Raw genomic sequence first — 17,844 nt, 5'->3', positions numbered from 1 at the left:
GGAATTTGCAAAAGCCCTGGCAGGTTAGGGCTAGAAGACAGACCTCTGTGCCTATCTAGTTGCTGCCTTGAAGGTTCATTGTGTTTGATAATTATTAATGCGATTGCTACTTATTGTCTGAAGAAGACACATGGCAAAGTGCAGTTATAAGATGAACGTCGTCAGTGTGGCCTTTCCCAGCAACACTATCCACTCTCCAACAGCTCCATCACTCTGTCTCTTTACCCTATTAACATTTTTTTTTATTCATAGCACTTTTCTCCATCTGAAATTACTGTGTTCATGGAATTGGTTACTTGCCAAGAATACAAGCTCCATGAGAACGGGACCTTGTGTATTTTGTTTCCTGCTGTATCTCAGCACCTAAAACAGCCTCAGTTCACAGTATTGAATGAATGTGCATTTTGAAGATATTAAAGATAGACTTTAATATATTAGCCACTTACCCTGACAAACAACAAATGCATAATCAGAAAGAAGCAGGTTAGAGGAAATGCATGTGTATATGTATAATGCATGTAGTATTAATATCTATTACATATGATAAATTTGACATATAAATATAGTTCCATAAATATGGATAAATTAGTATTCTTTGGAAACTTTCACAAATCATCCACAGGAGGAAATGTATGTTCTAGCTGGTTCTGTGTGGCACTGTTCCCTCAGTGCCAGGCAGAGCAGGAATATACTCTGTACAAACAGAAATAACCAACCCAACTGCAGCAACTCCTGTGATTCCAGAACATTCTGGGCTTCAGCATTTTTTCTTCTGGGGGAGGAAAGTTTAAAGAATGTGCTCAGAGAATTGTTAAGATCACTTGTAATCTCTGATGAGAACATCAATTTGGGGGTTGGGTGTGGGAAACATTGGGTGTTATCTAATTCTTTCTTCCCTGTTTCTGCATTTCCATCCTGATCTTTTTCACTCTGTTCTCTTTAAGATCTGACGCTCTCCTTCAGTGTGAAGAGCCGCTCCAGGAGGTGTGTAAATGGCCCCTTGCAAGAAGCAGCCAGGAGGCGGCTCTGGGCTCTGGAGAATGAGGACCAGGAGGTGCGTGCATTGTTTAAGGTGAGCTTCGCAGAGCAGTGCAACCTTGTGTCCACCTTGTGTCTGTCCACAGCAGACTCTCCAACACCTAGGACAGTGCTAGGAACAAAGTCGGCCCTCAAGAAAACATCTGACTGACTGAATGAACAAAAATGTACACATTCTCTACTCAGCAGGAATGGGTCAAGCCTTGGAGTCAGAGTCAGAGAAGAGTTCATTTAAAATCTGCCACTATTAATTTTTTGACCTTCAGCAAGTTACTTAACCTTTGTAGAATGGGAATCGTTATAATACCTACCTCATAAAGTATACTTTAAAAAAAATGTGGTGAATTTGACTTTTTAAAATTGTGATAAAATATACATAACATTTTCAGTTTTAATTTTACTAAACAAGTCAGTGATGTTAAATGCATTCACATTATTGTGTAACCATCACCACTGTCCATTCCAGAATTTCTCATCATACCAAACTAAAACACTGTACCCACTAAACAATAACTCCCCTCTATCCCCTTTCCTCAGCCACTGGTAACCACTGGTAAGTGTACTTTTTTTAAGTACCAAAATTGCTAATCAAAACTTAATAGCTATAAATATTAGAATGAGAGGAGGAAAAGGCAATAAAATAAACCAATTTCTCATCTTTCGTAGTAGGTAGATAATATCTTTAAGTGCTAAACCAGGGAAGAAGGGTATGACTAAATTATTTATACTTTAGGAGGTACTTACTAGGAGAACTAAAGTCAGGAATGTTTAAAATTTGCTGCAACTAGAGATGGGGGAAAGAGAACATTGCTTTACATAATAAGCTAGTATGTTCTAGTTATTTTACAGTTTCTGTATGAATTGATACAAATTAAAAAGAAACTCTATTAATCTGTCATGTAACAAAAAATACAGTGTTTGGTTTGTTGGGAGGAGTAAATGAGATAGTATCTGTAGAGAGCTTGGTGTTGTGCTTGGGTGGTGGGATGTGCTCCAGAAATAGGTATGTTATAAATAGCAGAGTCGTTTTGTTTTTAAATCTCCAGAATTCAGGAACTTGGAGGCATTAGCTACTAACAGGCACCATAGAGTTTCTTTTAATTTGAGTCTCTTTTGACACAGGCAAGAGCTAGGTTTGGTTGTGCAAACTGGCCTGCTGGGCTGAGTCTTGAGTGGGCAGGCTTGTGGGCCAAAGCTGAGGCCTGGAGTCAGTTGGATCTGAGATCCAGTTTGTGCGTCACAGCTCTCTTGACTTACCCTGTCTTCACCCTGGCATCCTTGAGTATAAAACAGGAACAATGCCATTTTCTATTAAATGTGAGGTGCCATTTGATTATAAACACACTATTTTAAGAAAGAAAATAAATGCTGCCAATTATTTATGATGCCACACTTTTATTTCAGAAATGGTGAAATGTGATAAAAGTGCATCTTAGAATGGGTTAACTTCTATAATTACACTCTTTCATAGGGTTATTGTAAAAGTTAAATGAGGCATTGCTCATCAAACTTTTGAAGAGCCTGGCATGTAGTAAATTCCTTGTAAATCGGTTTTTACTTAGGACCCTCTTCCCTGACTACCAGGATCTACATCCTCCAAGGATCCGGGGCCTCCTGGGGCCTGGTATGGGAGAACCCCAGAGTTCTGACTTTGCTGAAGTAGGGGCTTTTTCTTGGATCCTTCTATCCTCTTCTTCTTTCTCCAGGGTTCCCTCAGGACAGGGATCCAGGGGTTGATCACTGGTGGTAGGACTGGCCTGGAGGGAGAGGGATGTTCTGATCATCACTTGCTACAGTCAAGTCCAGATGCTTGGACAAGCAGAAAAGATTTTATGGGAAAACCAAGTCTAGGCAGTGATTCAGGCCTTTTTATTCAGGTATTTAAAAAGGGGGTGGGGGAGTGGGTGTTACAGGTCTCTTCTTGCTCTGCTTGTGAGTGTGTAAACTGGTACAACCTTTCTGGAGGGTAGTTTGGCGCCTGCATTTTAGGATTGAAAATGTGCATTCCCAATTAACACTTCTTGGAATCACTTGTGTCAAAACAATCAAGGGTGCATACAAAGATTTAGATATGGGATGTTTATCACAATACTGTTTAGGATGTTAAAAAATTAAAACAACTCAAATGTCTAGCCATAAGAAAACATTAAGAATTAATTATGTTAATGTGACAACAGCATATGTAACCATAAAAAATAATGTAGATTATTTAATGACATGGGAGATGGTTCACAAAACATTGTTTAGGGACCAACGATTACAAAACAACTTAGTAATGTGATTCTATTTATATAAAAATAGTTACATAGAAACTCATGTACAGAAAAAAGATTCAAAGTTAATACACAAAGTTGTTAACATTGATGATCTCTAGGAGGAGGGATTATGGATACTTTTTATTTTTGTGTGGTTTGGTTTTTCTGTTTGCTAGCTTTGTAAAAATAATTATTAAACATAGATTCACAATCAGATTTGCTTCCAAGGTGCCTTCTGTGATTCATTCTCCACCCTCTCACACATACTTTTTTTTTTTTAACACAAAAGATAACATTCTCTGCACACAGTTCTGTACTCTGTTTCCTTTTTGTTTCTGCTGTTGTTTCATTCAGCAGTGTATATTTGGAGCCTGTATCAATACACAAAGAGCTTCTTTATTCTTTTTTATGGATGCATAATATCATAATATTCCATTGTATGGATGAACCATAATTCATTTTAACCAGTCTCCTATTGATGAACATTTAGGTTATTTCCTTTTTTTTTTTTTTTTTGGTGATGTAAAAAATCTATGCCAAAATTGGTGAAAGTGGTCAAAAGGTACAAACTTCCGGTTATAAGATTAAAAAAGTCCTGGGGATGTAATATACAGCGTGGTGACTGTAGTTAACAATACTATGTTGTATATTTGAAAGTTGCTAAGAGAATAGATCTTAAAAGTTCTCATCACAAGAAAAAAAGAATCTGTAATTATGTGATGTGGTGGATGTTAACTAAACTTATTGTGGCCATCATGTCAAAATATATACATAATGTTAAATCATTATGTTATACACTAAAAACTAATATGCTGTTATATGTCAATTATATCTCAAAAAAAGAAGTTCATACACAGCATGTTGTATATACGTGAGCTTGTTCACAGGTCGCTTTTGTCATCCCAGGCTGACTCACTGTTCTTTTTACTCAGGACCTCTCAGCCAGGTTGGTGTGTATCCAGTCCCAGAAGGCCCAGTTCCTCATTACCTTCAAGACCATGGAGGAAATCTGGAAGTTCTCCACCTACCTGAACTTAGGTATGACATGGAGCAGGCAGGTAAAGGAGCACCTGCTTCTCAGTTCAGCCAATTTGCAGAGCTTGACATTAAGGAATTGGTCTGGCTCTGATAATTAAAAGCAGTAGAGTCTAGCATGGATGGTTAACCTTTGAAATATCACAAACTGCCTGGAACTAAATCTAAAGCAAATATTGCTCTAAAATGTCACATGCAGCACTTCTTTGTTTCAGGAAGAGAGTATTAGATAATCAATTAAAACTGGCAAACAGTTATTGATCATCTACTAGATTCAAAGTAGAGCTAGATTAGAAATTGATGGTTAAAGAAAAAAAAAAAAAAGAAAAGAAACCAGCCTCTAGTAGGATCTAAGTAGCTGTTCAAAAGTTCCAGATCCATGTTCCATGTTTTTGGAAAAGTCAAAGAAAGATATGGGGAACTTATCTGCTAAAGGGGCCTCGGGATGCAGGGTTTTCTACAAGGTAAAGAAGGATACTGGGGCACAGCAGCAGTACCGATGTGGTGGGAAACAGTTTACCTACCCTCTCCATGGAGAATAACTCATGATAGGAAAGTTACAATTGCAAAGCAAAACCAAGCAAAGCAAGGGAGGCCACTTGAATTGACGCATGTTTTACATCTCAGAAAATGCTGGGCTCCATGCAGACTTACACAGGAAGCGATTTTGTGTAGGGGTGGAGAGTCAAGATGGCTCTTGGCTAGAAGGTATAAGTTCTCCTCTTGTAGTCATGGTGATTTTTCTGCTCTCCATTCAACACATCTCCTTCTGTGACCATTAGAGATCCTTGTTATTCAAAGTGTGGTCCATGGACCAGCAGCATCAGCATCACTTGGGGCTTGTTAGAAACATGGAATCCTAGGCCGCACCCAGACCTACTGAACCAACATTTGTATTTTAATAAGGTCCCCAGGTGATTTGTGTGTACATTAAAGTATGAGAAGCACCATTATAGAAGATACACAGGGCCTAAATCAGCACAACGGAGAGTGGAAAGAGACAGGTTCTGCATCTTAAGAAAGTGAGGAAGTCTAGAAAGAAGCAAAATGTTCATACAAATAATTTAAATTTATGGGAATGTGTAAAATACTATCCATAATTGTTGCAGTTTTGCAGTTTGCACAGTTTTTAGTCTGTTTTTTTTTTTTTTTTTTTTTTTTTTGTGGTACACGGGCCTCTCACTGTTGTGGCCTCTCCCGTTGCGGAGCACAGGCTCCGGACGCACAGGCTCCGGACGCACAGGCTCAGCAGCCATGGCTCACGGGCCTAGCCGCTCCGCGGCATGTGGAATCTTCCCAGACTGGGGCACGAACCCGTGTCCCCTGCACCGGCAGGCGGACTCTCAACCACAGCGCCACCAGGGAAGCCCTTTAGTCTGGTTTTAACAAGTGAGATCTTACTGGGCATGGGGGGAGGGGCAGGGTCAGAGGGATGTTGAAGTAAATCCTGACTTATCTGTGGGCCACGGATAACCTCCCCAGCCACTGCATCATCAGGGGTACAAGAATTCGAATTTGGTTGGGAGAACTTTAAGGGGGAACTAGGAACTCCCAGTGTCAACATTGTAATCTTGGAGATGCCTCCCTGAATGAATTACAAAAAAGTAACTTGGTTTGATAATCTCATTCTTCATTTATGGAGACCCATAATATGTTGAAAATAAATATCATTTAAAAATGATTTGTACTTCCCAACAGATGCTGAGAAGAATCAATTCATTTTAGAAATTTTCTAGCTACCCCTCTTATGCTCTTCTAATTCCAGTTAAGTGGAGTCAGATTAGGGATGGAGGTCTGGGGGAGAAATTCAGGAGGGAAATTGCTCACCCTAATGATCAGCTAATGGCAGAAATCATGCCCTTGAGGAATCTTGTTGGTTTGACTTCTTAGGCTACGTATCCATGTGTCTGGAGCATCTCCTCTTTGACCACAAGTACTGGCTTAACTGCCGACTGGTGGAGGATACAGAGATCCACGTGTCAGTAGATGATAAACACCTGGAAACAATATACCTGGGACTTGTGATCCAGGAAGGTGAGCATGGTGTAGGGGTGGGGATGGGGGTCTTATCTGGATATATGTTATCAGAGTCCTTGAAATAATTAGGATGCAAAGGGAGGCAAAAACCATTCAAACATGAAAATATTCACAAATGAACCCACCTGTTATAATATTACTTCAAACATCTCTCTCAATTTAACATCAATATCACATGAACAACTATGTAGGCCAGTCTCACTGATTGTCTGATGTTAGAACCACCCAGGAATTTTTAAGAAGATGCCCATATCAGGGCTCAGCTGGGGCCAATTAATCTCTAGAGATGGAGGTCAGGCTTTGGTATTTTTTGAAAGTTGCCCAGGTTATTCTAATATGCATCCAAGATTGAGAACCACTATTCCAAACATGTGATATAATTTGATTGTAAAATAAAATTGCAGGTCTTGCAAAACCTTCATGATTTCATGAGATCGAGGAAAGTGATATTGGGGAACTGCTTGGAGCACCCACCAGTCTGTTTACAAGGAAGGATCCAATCAAGGCTGCAGCCAACCGGTTAATGACTGATGACATCATAGACACAGTGAAAGAGCCAGATTTGCATAGAATATTTTGCAGAATGATTTCCTTTCTGATTGTTTTGCACGAATCATATATGAAAGAAAAACTTTCATACTGTATGACTGTGAAATTTAGTTGGAGAAATTATATTCACCCAAATCAACTTAATTTATTCTTTTTTGGTCCTAAGATTAAGCATGAGGTTGAAATTATAACTGAAGTTCTGTTAAAATATATTTTCCTGAACTCTTGTTTCATTTTTTTCTCAAGGTGAAGTCCCAATTAAACCTCATTCTTGGGAATTATTTGGAGTTTTTGGTGTCTATTTTAAGTGAATTCCCTCTCAGTGGCTTCTTTTCCTGGTACCAGTTTTCCTGGGGTCACAAAGACCTCTTGTAGTACCTCCCCCTGGACTGTGTACTTTACTTTCAGAAAAAAAAGTATCTGGGCTCTGATGGAAATATACATAGCGGGATACTCCATTTTCACTTCCTGCTACTCCTTGGAAAGAGCTTTTCTCATTCTCTGCAGGTCACTTCTTCTGCAGAGCCACGTGCTCCATGGCTCAGCCAGCTGAGAAGGAAGGGGAGTATTTGCCACTTTGCAAGAATGAGTTAATCTCGGTGAAGACAGCTGAAGGCGAGTTCGAGTGGGAAGGCATGTCCTTGGTGACGGGTCAGCGGGGCTTGGTGCCGGTGTCAGCCTTGGAACCCCTGCCTCTCCCTTTCCACCAGTGAGTAACCACTCACCTCCTGGGAGAGGGTCTCAGAGTGCACTGAGGTCTGCAGAACAGAGTAGGCACATTTGCAGATGTGGACATCCATGGTGCCAGGGAGGGAACAAACTTGGGTGGCTTTTTATGTTTTGTTATTTTTTTAAGTCAAGATTTGCACAATTAGATGAAATGGAGACAACTCAAAGTTTCAGATGGACATTGTACCAAAGAAGAAATACACTCCCTGGTCTCCAGTGCAGTGTTTCTCACTGTGGGGACTGGGGACCATTTGTAGCAGAGTCGCCTGGGGATTCTACTGCAAGTTTATACCCTCTGGCCCTCCTCAGACTCTCTTGAGGTTGGATCCAAAAATCTGCATTTTATATACGCTCCCCTTAAACATCAGGCGATGTTTTTCACACTAAAGTTCCAGAATCCTTGCTGGAAGATATTGTAAACTCAAACATAGAGAGTGACAGTAAGCATGATTCCAGGCCGTGGGTTCTGTGTGTGGCAGAGAATCTGACAGGGAGAATGGAATGGGATCCTTTGTTAGATATTTAACTGACAAGCTAATTGCTGAGCCAGAAAATATCCCAGGCCTGCTGAGCTTCTTTATTTTTCACAGTGCTTGATAAAAAGTAAGTTCTCAGTAAATGTTTGCCACTATTAGAATAAAAGTAACCAAAATTACAATAATACTAATCATCATCAGCATCATTTTAATGGATTATTCTGCTCACTGTTCAAATTTTTTGAAATCCATGTTTGCAAACCCCATGTTTCCATTGGCAGATGGTTCCTAAAGAATTATCCAGGAAGCTGTGGCCTTTCCAGGAAGAGGGATTGGACAGGCTCCTATCAGATCGGTACGGCTGAGTTGAAGGCAGTGTTATTAGGGAGATAATATTGCTCTGCCTCCTCCTTTTATTGGCAGATTTGGAGTCAGTGGATGTGAATTCCTGTCTCACCTCTGCTGCTGACTGAATTTGGGGAACCCAATTCTACCATCTGTTCCCATGGGTTTCCTTGCCTGTGAAATGAGAGGTCTCAGATGAGGGCTGTACTGTAGATATAAATACCTCCAGGGACAGGCAGAACACACAGATGCGTGGAGGGCCTGGAGGGAAGATGTTAGGTAATGGTAGGGACCATAGGGATTTAAAGATATGTGGGGGGAAAAAAAGCCCTGTGTGGGCCAGATGTGGCCTGCAGGCTGCCTGCTTTCAATCTCTAGTCAAAACATTTTCTAATTTCCTTCAGAGTTTTGTGAACTTAATCTTGAATTTAGGAAGATTAAGAATGCTTGGCACGGGCTTCCCTGGTGGCGCAGTGGTTGAGAGTCCGCCTGCCGATGCAGGGGACACGGGTTCGTGCCCCGGTCTGGGAAGGTCCCGCGTGCCGCGGAGCGGCTGGGCCCGTGAGCCACGGCCGCTGAGCCTGCGTGTCTGGAGCCTGTGCTCCACAACGGGAGAGGCCGCGGCAGTGAGAGGCCCGCGTACCGCAAAAAAAAAAAAAAAAAAAAAACAAGAATGCTTGGCACATAGCGGGTGCTCAGTAAATATTTGTTGAATAGATGAAATACATACATACATACATATGTATAAAGGCATACATTTTATGTAATCTCTATATACATGTGTATGTATGTATATATATACACATACACACACATAAATATATACACATACACATATATCTATAAGTATATTTGTATCTACTGGATAAGGAAATTTAATGTTTTCTATGTATCTAGAATATACATTCCTTTCATCTTCATCCTTGGAGCTGCCTTCCTGCACCTAGCACGAAGTGCAATTTTTAAAGTTCTAAGCCCAAATACCACTTTAAAAACAAAGAAACAGAATTATGAGACCCAGACATTAGATCTAATTAATAATCAACCACAAACAAGACTTTTAGCTATCTGAGGCAGTATGGCCTTGTCGTTAGGAACATGGGGCTGTGACGTCCTATTCTGGGTTCCAATTCTAGCCCCACAGCTTAAAACCATTGTGACCTCGGCCAGTTCATGATGTGCTCTCACAATGCCACAATTTCCTCATTAGTAAAATGTTACTGTAAAACCAACTTTAAATGTTGTCATGAGAAACTAAACTAAATGACATCTGTAAATCACTTAGTACAGTTTTCTCACATTGTGTTTAACACATGGTAGATACTACCAAAGCAGTGGGAACTTCTGATTCGGAAGGCACAGTCAACAGAAACTTGACCAAAAATGTCAGGAAAAACAAATCCAGTAGCTTTAGCAGGGGAGCTGAAGCAAATATGGAAACTGGGGCATATAAAAACTGCTACGTCAACTAGAGCTGGATTAGTGGGAAGAAGGGTTAACAGCAGTGGAGAGACTTAAGTTCTAGTTCACACACAAACTCCTTGGACAAATCACGTACCCTCTCTGTGCTTCCACCTTCTAATCTATAAAAAGGAGATTCTGATAGTTGCTCTGCTTACCCTTTGGGGCTCCTAGAAAGATCTGAGAAAAGGTACATAAGTGTACTTTGTAAACTGGAGAGTACAGTTGTCATACATATATCATTACTAGATCCTAGCTTGGCAGCTGATCAAGCTAGGTAGTGCCCATAGTCAGAAGAGGAGTCTTCCAGAACCCTCTGGGTAACCAGCTGTTTTCTGTTCGCCAGTGATATGAGGCTAACATGTATTGAGGGTTGCCTAAGTACCAGGCATTGTGCACTTTATCTGTTTAACTCTTCCTGATATTTGTAAAAGACAGGTATTCTCATTATCCCCATTTTACAGTTGGGGAGACTGAAGGTCATAGTGGCCAAAGGAGCCAGAAGGAAATGGAGAGATCCTACAGTAGTCCTCACCCTTGTCTGTGGATCTGTGCCAACCATGACAAAGTGTTTACATGATAATGGCAAATCAGACAAAGTAGGACAATATAGTGAGCTTTCCAGTTTGACATAAACTACCTTTATTCTGTTTTAAGGTATACCTAGTATCCTGAGATTATATTTACTACATTTGTTAAAATTTCTTTTATAAAACGGTGGTAAAAGTGGATGGGAGTTCCTTTTTTGAATTTCCTAGCTTGGCCAAATGAAAAGCCAGTTACCCTATATCATTCCTGCCAATTTCTTTTTTTGACGGGGGGAGAAATTTTACTGGTCCTTAAAGTTCTAAAGTCTGGGAACTCTTCATTTCATATTACACTGGAAGCTAGTGGAAGGCTCAGCTGTTCCTGCCTTATTTGGTTGACCTGTGTGCTGTTTTCCCACAGGTAGAGGAAAATGTAAGGCCTGGAAGGAATACGAGAGGGAAGAAAAGGATGAACTGAATTTCCTCCAGGGAGAAAGCATTGAGATCATCGGCTTTGTCATTCCTGGGCTTCAGTGGTTCATTGGGAAGTCAGCGCTCTCAGGAGAAGTGGGCTTTGTCCCCACCAGAAACATAGATCCTGATTCTTATTCCCCAATGTGAGTATGACACACAGACCCTCTGGGATGTGCTGGAGCAGGGCCACCTTCCCCAGTGGTCCTGCCCCATTCTGAGCAGGTTTGAAGATGAGCTTCAGGGTTTCCTGGTAACATGAACCCAGAGGAGCACATTCTGACAATCAAGGCGACATGAGGAGTGATAGGAAAGAAAATATGAGTGATCAGGGAAGGAGTCAGTTCAGTTCATTTCAGCAGATCGTCATTGAGGCCTTCCTCTGTGCAAGGAGAGAAGCACAACCCCCCAAACCCAGGGCCTGCTCTTAGCCCTTCCCACCCAATCAAGGGGCCCCATCAGGGGAGTACACACACAGGGACCTATAGAATCCAACTTAGTGAATGGAGAGTCCTTCCCACATAGGTCTGTCTGCTGAGAGCTTAATGTATGGGAAGTCAGTGTTGGCCAGGATGGCGGAGTGCCTCTTCTACTCTTTCCTGCCTTCAGTACAGAAGGGCTGGTTCTGAGGAGCAGAGCCACCACATGACTAGTCAGCAGCAGGTGGCCAGCCTGCTCCCGCCACCCTGTCATGGAGTGCTGGGGTACTGCCCGGTCTCTCTGGGTGGGCATCCTGCATGGGGATAGCAAACAGTGGAAAGCCTGGGCCCAGGAAGTACAAGAGGGAACACAGAGTTGGTGGCTAACCTTGAGACACCGTAGCCCTCCACATGGGGAGAACACGGCCCAAACAATGCCTAAGGCTCTGAACACTCCGACTGGAACTCCTTCTCTTGTAGAAAGAGCCACTAAGGAGAGTGGACCAAGGGCAGAAGCTTCCTCTAAGCCCTGTCCTTTTTAGGGAGAGGGGAGAGAAGGTCATTTTCCCTACACAGAAATGTGGGAACCAAGGTACCTCTATAAGAGGAAGATCACTCACTATGCTCCTGGAGAGGTATGGAGAACAATGGGAGTTTAGAAGGAGATAAAGGGCATCAAGAGAACTTTCCTCAAAAAGGTAACATGTGAGTTCAGCTTTGCACGGTGTAAGACATTTCAACAGACGTCAATAGGGAAAGGAGGTCACAGGTAGGAAAGTAAGGGGGATGTTGAGGAACGATTCATGTTGTTGGGGGCAGGTCACCAGGAGGGTGCTAGTGTGGCAAAGGCTCAGCGGGGCCGTGATGTGAAAGACGGGAAACGCCTATGCCATGGGCCTGTCAGGGCATGAGGAGCCACTGAATGTATTTGAGCAAGGGTGACATGATGTGACTGGGACTTCTGTCTAGGAAGCCAACCCTGGCTTTGGCTGAGGTGTGCATGGTCAGAGGAGAGCCTGGAGGCAGGGGACCAATGAGAAAGCTGAGGTTAGGGGCATTTGGGAAGGGGCAAGGGGAATGGAGAGGAGAGGGCACTGCTAGGACCAGTCAACAGACTTTAGAGATTCTGGAAGCTTACAAATATGGATACCTGTGTTCTGCCCCCAGCAGTTCATTCTCATTGGTCTGCGTGGGGCCTGGGCAGCCATGGTTGTAAAAGCTCCCCAGGTGGGGCTAGTGTGCAGCCCAGGTGAGAACTGCTGCTAAAACTACCCCCTCAATTTACTGAAGGAGTAGGTGAGGACCCCCGGAGTGTAACAGCTGAACCATGGCTTGGGTCTGGAATTGCAGATTGCTGATGTTAAATCTAGGGTTCTTTTTCAAAAACAGAGTCCTGCAGCTGAGGTCCTAGTGAAAAGGAGGAAGAATAAAAAGAAGAGCGACTCCATGGGGAAGAACCATTTATAGAGCAGAGGAAGAAAGGATGGCTGAGCGGGAGGAACCAGCCATGTGGGAGCTGGGGGATGCTTAACACTGTGGAAGGCCTTTGAAATTGACCATTGAGAAGTCACTGGCCCTGGGGAGGTCACTGGTTATTGGGCGGCAGCATAGGTCAGTAATAAAGAATTCCAGAGCCAGACTTCCTGGAAGGCATTTATGGCCATGTGAGCACATCCTGTGTCTCCATTAGCTTACCAGCTGGGTGACTTTGGATATGTTAATTTGTTTCTGTAAGCTTCAGTTTTCTCATCTGTAAAATGCATACAGTATTAGTATTTGCCCATAAGATTGTCTTGAGTTGAAATGATACATGTAAAACACTTAGAATGGTGCCTGGCACAGTGTGTGTGTGTGTGTGTGTGTGTGTGTGTGTGTGTGTGTGTGTGTGTGTGTGTGTGTGTGTGTGTGTGTGTGTGTGTGTGTGTGTGTGTGTGTGTGTGTGTGTGTGTGTGTGTGTGTGTGTGTGTGTGTGTGTGTGTGTCAATATGCATTAACTCTTATTGCTGTTACTGTTGCAGGTGGTAATCTCTGAGAGGCAGTTTTAACAGGATACTGGGGGCAGGTGTCAGATTTAATCAATTATATTGAACTTCTGTACCTCATATCATGCCTCAAATGACAATAACCCAGTACTACTAAATTAATCTGATCATCACATTTTAGCTAGTTTAGTTGTACAGGATACACTCACCCTGCAGAATATCATCCCCTGTATCCAAGTGGTGGCAGGAAACCTTACTTGCACAGAGTTGCCTGTTGGCCTCTACCTGGTCACCTGTGGGACCCCATGCACCAGGGACTGCACATTCGGTAGGGAAGGGGAAAGTGGACAGGAGACGGAGGGGTGGGAGAGGGAGAGAAGAGGAGAACTGGCTCATTGCACACTCTAGAAATCACTCTCTAGTTTATAGATACCCCTGAAACACAGCAATTGGAGGAAAATCCCACAAACAACCTGCCAGCAGCAGCCAGGGTGTGGAAGTCCTGGGAACCATCCCTGTGTGCTGTGCTGTCCCTGTGATCAGGCCACTGGGTGTCACTCTTACTCTGTGTTCGTTTAGGGTCAGGTTTCTGAAGATGGTCCAGCATTTGCTGAAATCTCCATCCTCTTCCCCCAGCTTTCCTCCCTGTACTGGTGTATTACTCCCTGAAGTGTTTGTACCCTGTTTGTACATATGTGTGCGTGTATGACTGTATATATGTATGCATGCATGTATTCTTTGATTTATTCATTTAATCAAATTGGCAGTGTATCGAGAATGAAATTTCTCAGAAGCTGTTTTCTGAGTCAGATTTAGTCTTTGCCTCTGACACATGGCAAAGGGATCCTGCTTATCCGCGGAGGCAAATTTTTGTGGGTTTCCTTTTTTATAGCCCAGATTTCAACATCAGCTACCTAATTTCACAGCAACAGCAGCTGGAAAACCCATTCTTAAACCTCAGGCAGGCCTTCTATCCGAATAGACCAAGTGTTTGTATTTGGCCAGAGTGACTTTGAAGACTCTCAGTAGCCCTGTGTGGAGCACGTCAGCCTGCCATATTTCTAGAAGCTCTGCCACACTCCTTCTAAGTCTGTCTCCATGCTGGGAAAGCCCTAATGTAATTTGTCAAGCTTCTTAGACTCTAAGTATCTGGGACTCAGGACGTTAGTAGATCAGCCATGCGGCAATGGACACAGAGGCAGAAGACCTCAGCTTCAGTGTCAGCTTTACCACTTCCTAGCTGTGTAATTCTGAGCGTGTCACTAAATTACTTTCTGAATCTTCATCTATAAATATGGATAAAAATACCTACATCATCGGGTTATTATGAAGAGTAAATGAAATAGTAAATTCAGGAATGCTTTGTAAAATTCAAGTGTTCTACAGAAATTTGGGATCATATTCTTTTTATCTCAAATGAGTTTAGATGTAGAATTCAATTCCATGTTCTTTTGAGGATGGAAGCTCTTAGAGTGCTGGGGAGAATCTGGAGGTCAAGCCAGAGAGATGGGGATTCAGTAAGTGTGGTGTCAAGAGCCATAGATGTCAGGACACAGCTTTAGTGCCAGTTCTGCCACTGATGAGAGGTGTGACCTTGAGCAATTCACATTAATGGCTAATTTTCTCATCACTGACTTTCAAACTGCATTTATCTGAGCTATGGGGATAATGGGTAAGTGGCAGACCATGGCACTCCATCCCAGCCCCTCCGTTAACCCTGCTTGAAAGAGAGAACCTCTTCTTACATCCTACTTACATCCTGCTCTACCGCTCCCTAACCACCAATTTTATTTTTCTGTGCCTCAGTCTCTTCCTCTGTAAAAAGGGGATAAGAATAGTACCTGTATCATAGGGCAACTGCGTAGATTAAATGAGTTAACAGTGTGATTCATAATAAGCCCCTCCCAAGTGTTAGTTGTTATTAGCTCTTGGGCTTCTAAGTTTTTTTTTTAATTTTTATTTTTTATTAGTTTCTGCTTTATAACAGAGTGAATCAGTCATACATATACATCTGTTCCCACATCCCTTCCCTCATGCATCTCCCTCCCTCCCACCCTCCCCATCCCACCCCTCCAGGCAGTCACAAAGCACCGAGCTGATCTCCCTGTGCTCTGTGGCTGCTTCTCACTATCTATCTACCTTACATTTGGTAGTGTATATATGTCCATGCCTCTCTTTTGCTTTGTCACAGCTTACCCTTCCCCCTCCCCATATCCTCAAGTCCATTCTCAAGTAGGTCTGTGTCTTTATTCCCGTTTTACCCCTAGGTTCTTCATGACATTTTTTTTTTAATTCCGTATATATGTGTTAGCATACGGTATTTGTCTTTCTCTTTCTGACTTACTTCACTCTGTATGACAGACTCTAGGTCTATCCACCTCATTATAAATAGCTCAGTTTCATTTCTTTTTATGGCTGAGTAATATTCCATTGTATATATGTGCCACATCTCCTTTATCCATTCATCCGATGATGGACACTTAGGTTGTTTCCAGCTCCGGGCTATTGTGAATAGAGCTGCAATGAACATTTTGGTACATGTCTCTTTTTGAATTATGGTTTTCTCAGGGTATATGCCTAGTAGTGGGATTGCTGGGTCATATGGTAGTTCTATTTTTAGTTTTTTAAGGAACCTCCATACTGTTCTCCATAGTGGCTGTACCAATTCACATTCCCACCAGCAGTGCAAGAGTGTTCCCTTTTCTCCACACCCTCTCCAGCATTTATTGTTTCTAGATTTTTTGATGATGGCCATTCTGACTGGTGTGAGATGATATCTCATTGTAGTTTTGATTTGCATTTCTCTAATGATTAATGATGTTGAGCATTCTTTCATGTGTTTGTTGGCAGTCTGTATATCTTCTATGGAGAAATGCCTATTTAAGTCTTCTGCCCATTTTTGGATTGGGTTGTTTGTTTTTTTGCTATTGAGCTGCATGAGCTGCTTATAAATTTTGGAGATTAATCCTTTGTCAGTTGCTTCATTTGCAAATATTTTCTCCCATTCTGAGGGTTGTCTTTTGGTCTTGTTTATGGTTTCCTTTGCTGTGCAAAAGCTTTGAAGTTTCATTAGGTCCCATTTGTTTATCTTTGTTTTTATTTCCATTTCTCTAGGAGGTGGGTCCAAAAGGATCTTGCTGTGATTTATGTGATAGAGTGTTCTGCCTATGTTTTCCTCTAAGAGTTTGATAGTGTCTGGCCTTACATTTAGGTCTTTAATCCATTTTGAGCTTATTTTTGTGTATGGTGTTAGGGAATGATCTAATCTCATACTTTTACATGTCCCTGTCCAGTTTTCCCAGCACCACTTATTGAAGAGGCTGTCCTTTCTCCACTGTACATTCCTGCCTCCTTTATCAAAGATAAGTTGACCATATGTGCGTGGGTTTATCTCTGGGCTTTCTATCCTATTCCATTGATCTACCTTTCTGTTTTTGTGCCAGTACCACGCTGTCTTGATTACTGTAGCTTTGTAGTATAGTCTGAAGTCAGGGAGCCTGATTCCTCCAGCTCCATTTTTCGTTCTCAAGATTGCTTTGGCTATTTGGGGTCTTTTGTTTTTCCAAACAAATTTTGAAATTTTTTGTTCTAGTTCTGTGAAAAATGCCAGTGGTAGTTTGATAGGGATTGCATTGAATCTGTAGATTGCTTTGGGTAGTAGAGTCATTTTGACAATATTGATTCTTCCAATCCAGGAGCATGGTATATCTCTCCATCTATTTGTATCATCCTTAATTTCTTTCATCAGTGTCTTATAATTTTCTGCATACAGGTCTTTTGTCTCCTTGGGTAGGTTTATTCCTAGATATTTTATTCTTTTTGTTGCAATGGTAAATGGGAGTGTTTTCTTGATTTCATTTTCAGATTTTTCATCATTAGTGTACAGGAATGCCAGAGATTTCTGTGCATTAATTTTGTATCCTGCTACTTTACCAAATTCATTGATTAGCTCTAGTAGTTTTCTGGTAGCATCTTTAGGATTCTCTATGTATAGTATCATGTCATCTGCAAACAGTGACAGCTTTACTTCTTCTTTTCCAATTTGGATTCCTTTTATTTCCTTTTCTTCTCTGATTGCTGTGGCTAAAACTTCCAAAACTAGGTTAAATAAGAGTGGTGAGAGTGGGCAGCCTTGTCTTGTTCCTGATCTTAGTGGAAATGGTTTCACTTTTTCACCATTGAGGACAATGTTGGCTGTGGGTTTGTCATATATGGCCTTTATTATGTTGAGGCAAGTTCCCTCTATGCCTACTTTCTGCAGGGTTTTTATCATAAATGGGTGTTGAATTTTGTCGAAAGCTTTCTCTGCATCTATTGAGATGATCGTATGGTTTTTCTCCTTCAATTTGTTAATATGGTGTATCACATTGATTGATTTGCGTATATTGAAGAATCCTTGCATTCCTGGAATAAACCCCACTCGATCATGGTGTATGATCCTTTTAATGTGCTGTTGGATTCTGTTTGCTAGTATTTTGTTGAGGATTTTTGCATCTATGTTCATCAGTGATATTGGCCTG

General features: G+C 41.8%; 1 protein-coding gene across 6 annotated transcripts in view; it reads left to right on the top strand.

Annotated features, from left to right (window-relative positions):
* Positions 1–17,844, top strand: part of SH3TC2 (SH3 domain and tetratricopeptide repeats 2) — a 60,687-nt gene that overhangs the window by 13,035 nt on the left and 29,808 nt on the right. For 4 of the 6 annotated variants that reach the window (XM_060093606.1, XM_060093604.1, XM_060093608.1 and 1 more), the window contains exons 3-8: positions 945–1,072; positions 4,226–4,331; positions 6,219–6,362; positions 7,401–7,623; positions 8,401–8,474; positions 10,874–11,069. In XM_060093606.1, coding sequence (XP_059949589.1) covers positions 945–1,072; positions 4,226–4,331; positions 6,219–6,362; positions 7,401–7,623; positions 8,401–8,474; positions 10,874–11,069 — 871 coding nt within the window. Of the gene's footprint in view, positions 1–944; positions 1,073–4,225; positions 4,332–6,218; positions 6,363–7,400; positions 7,624–8,400; positions 8,475–10,873; positions 11,070–17,844 lie in introns of those variants that run through there. The other 2 variants (XM_060093605.1, XM_060093607.1) reach the window with 2 other exon arrangements.

Source organism: Mesoplodon densirostris, chromosome 3, assembly GCF_025265405.1.
Source record: "Mesoplodon densirostris isolate mMesDen1 chromosome 3, mMesDen1 primary haplotype, whole genome shotgun sequence".
Classification (NCBI taxonomy): Eukaryota; Metazoa; Chordata; class Mammalia; order Artiodactyla; family Ziphiidae; genus Mesoplodon; species Mesoplodon densirostris.
This window is presented reverse-complemented; position numbering and strand designations above follow the sequence as displayed.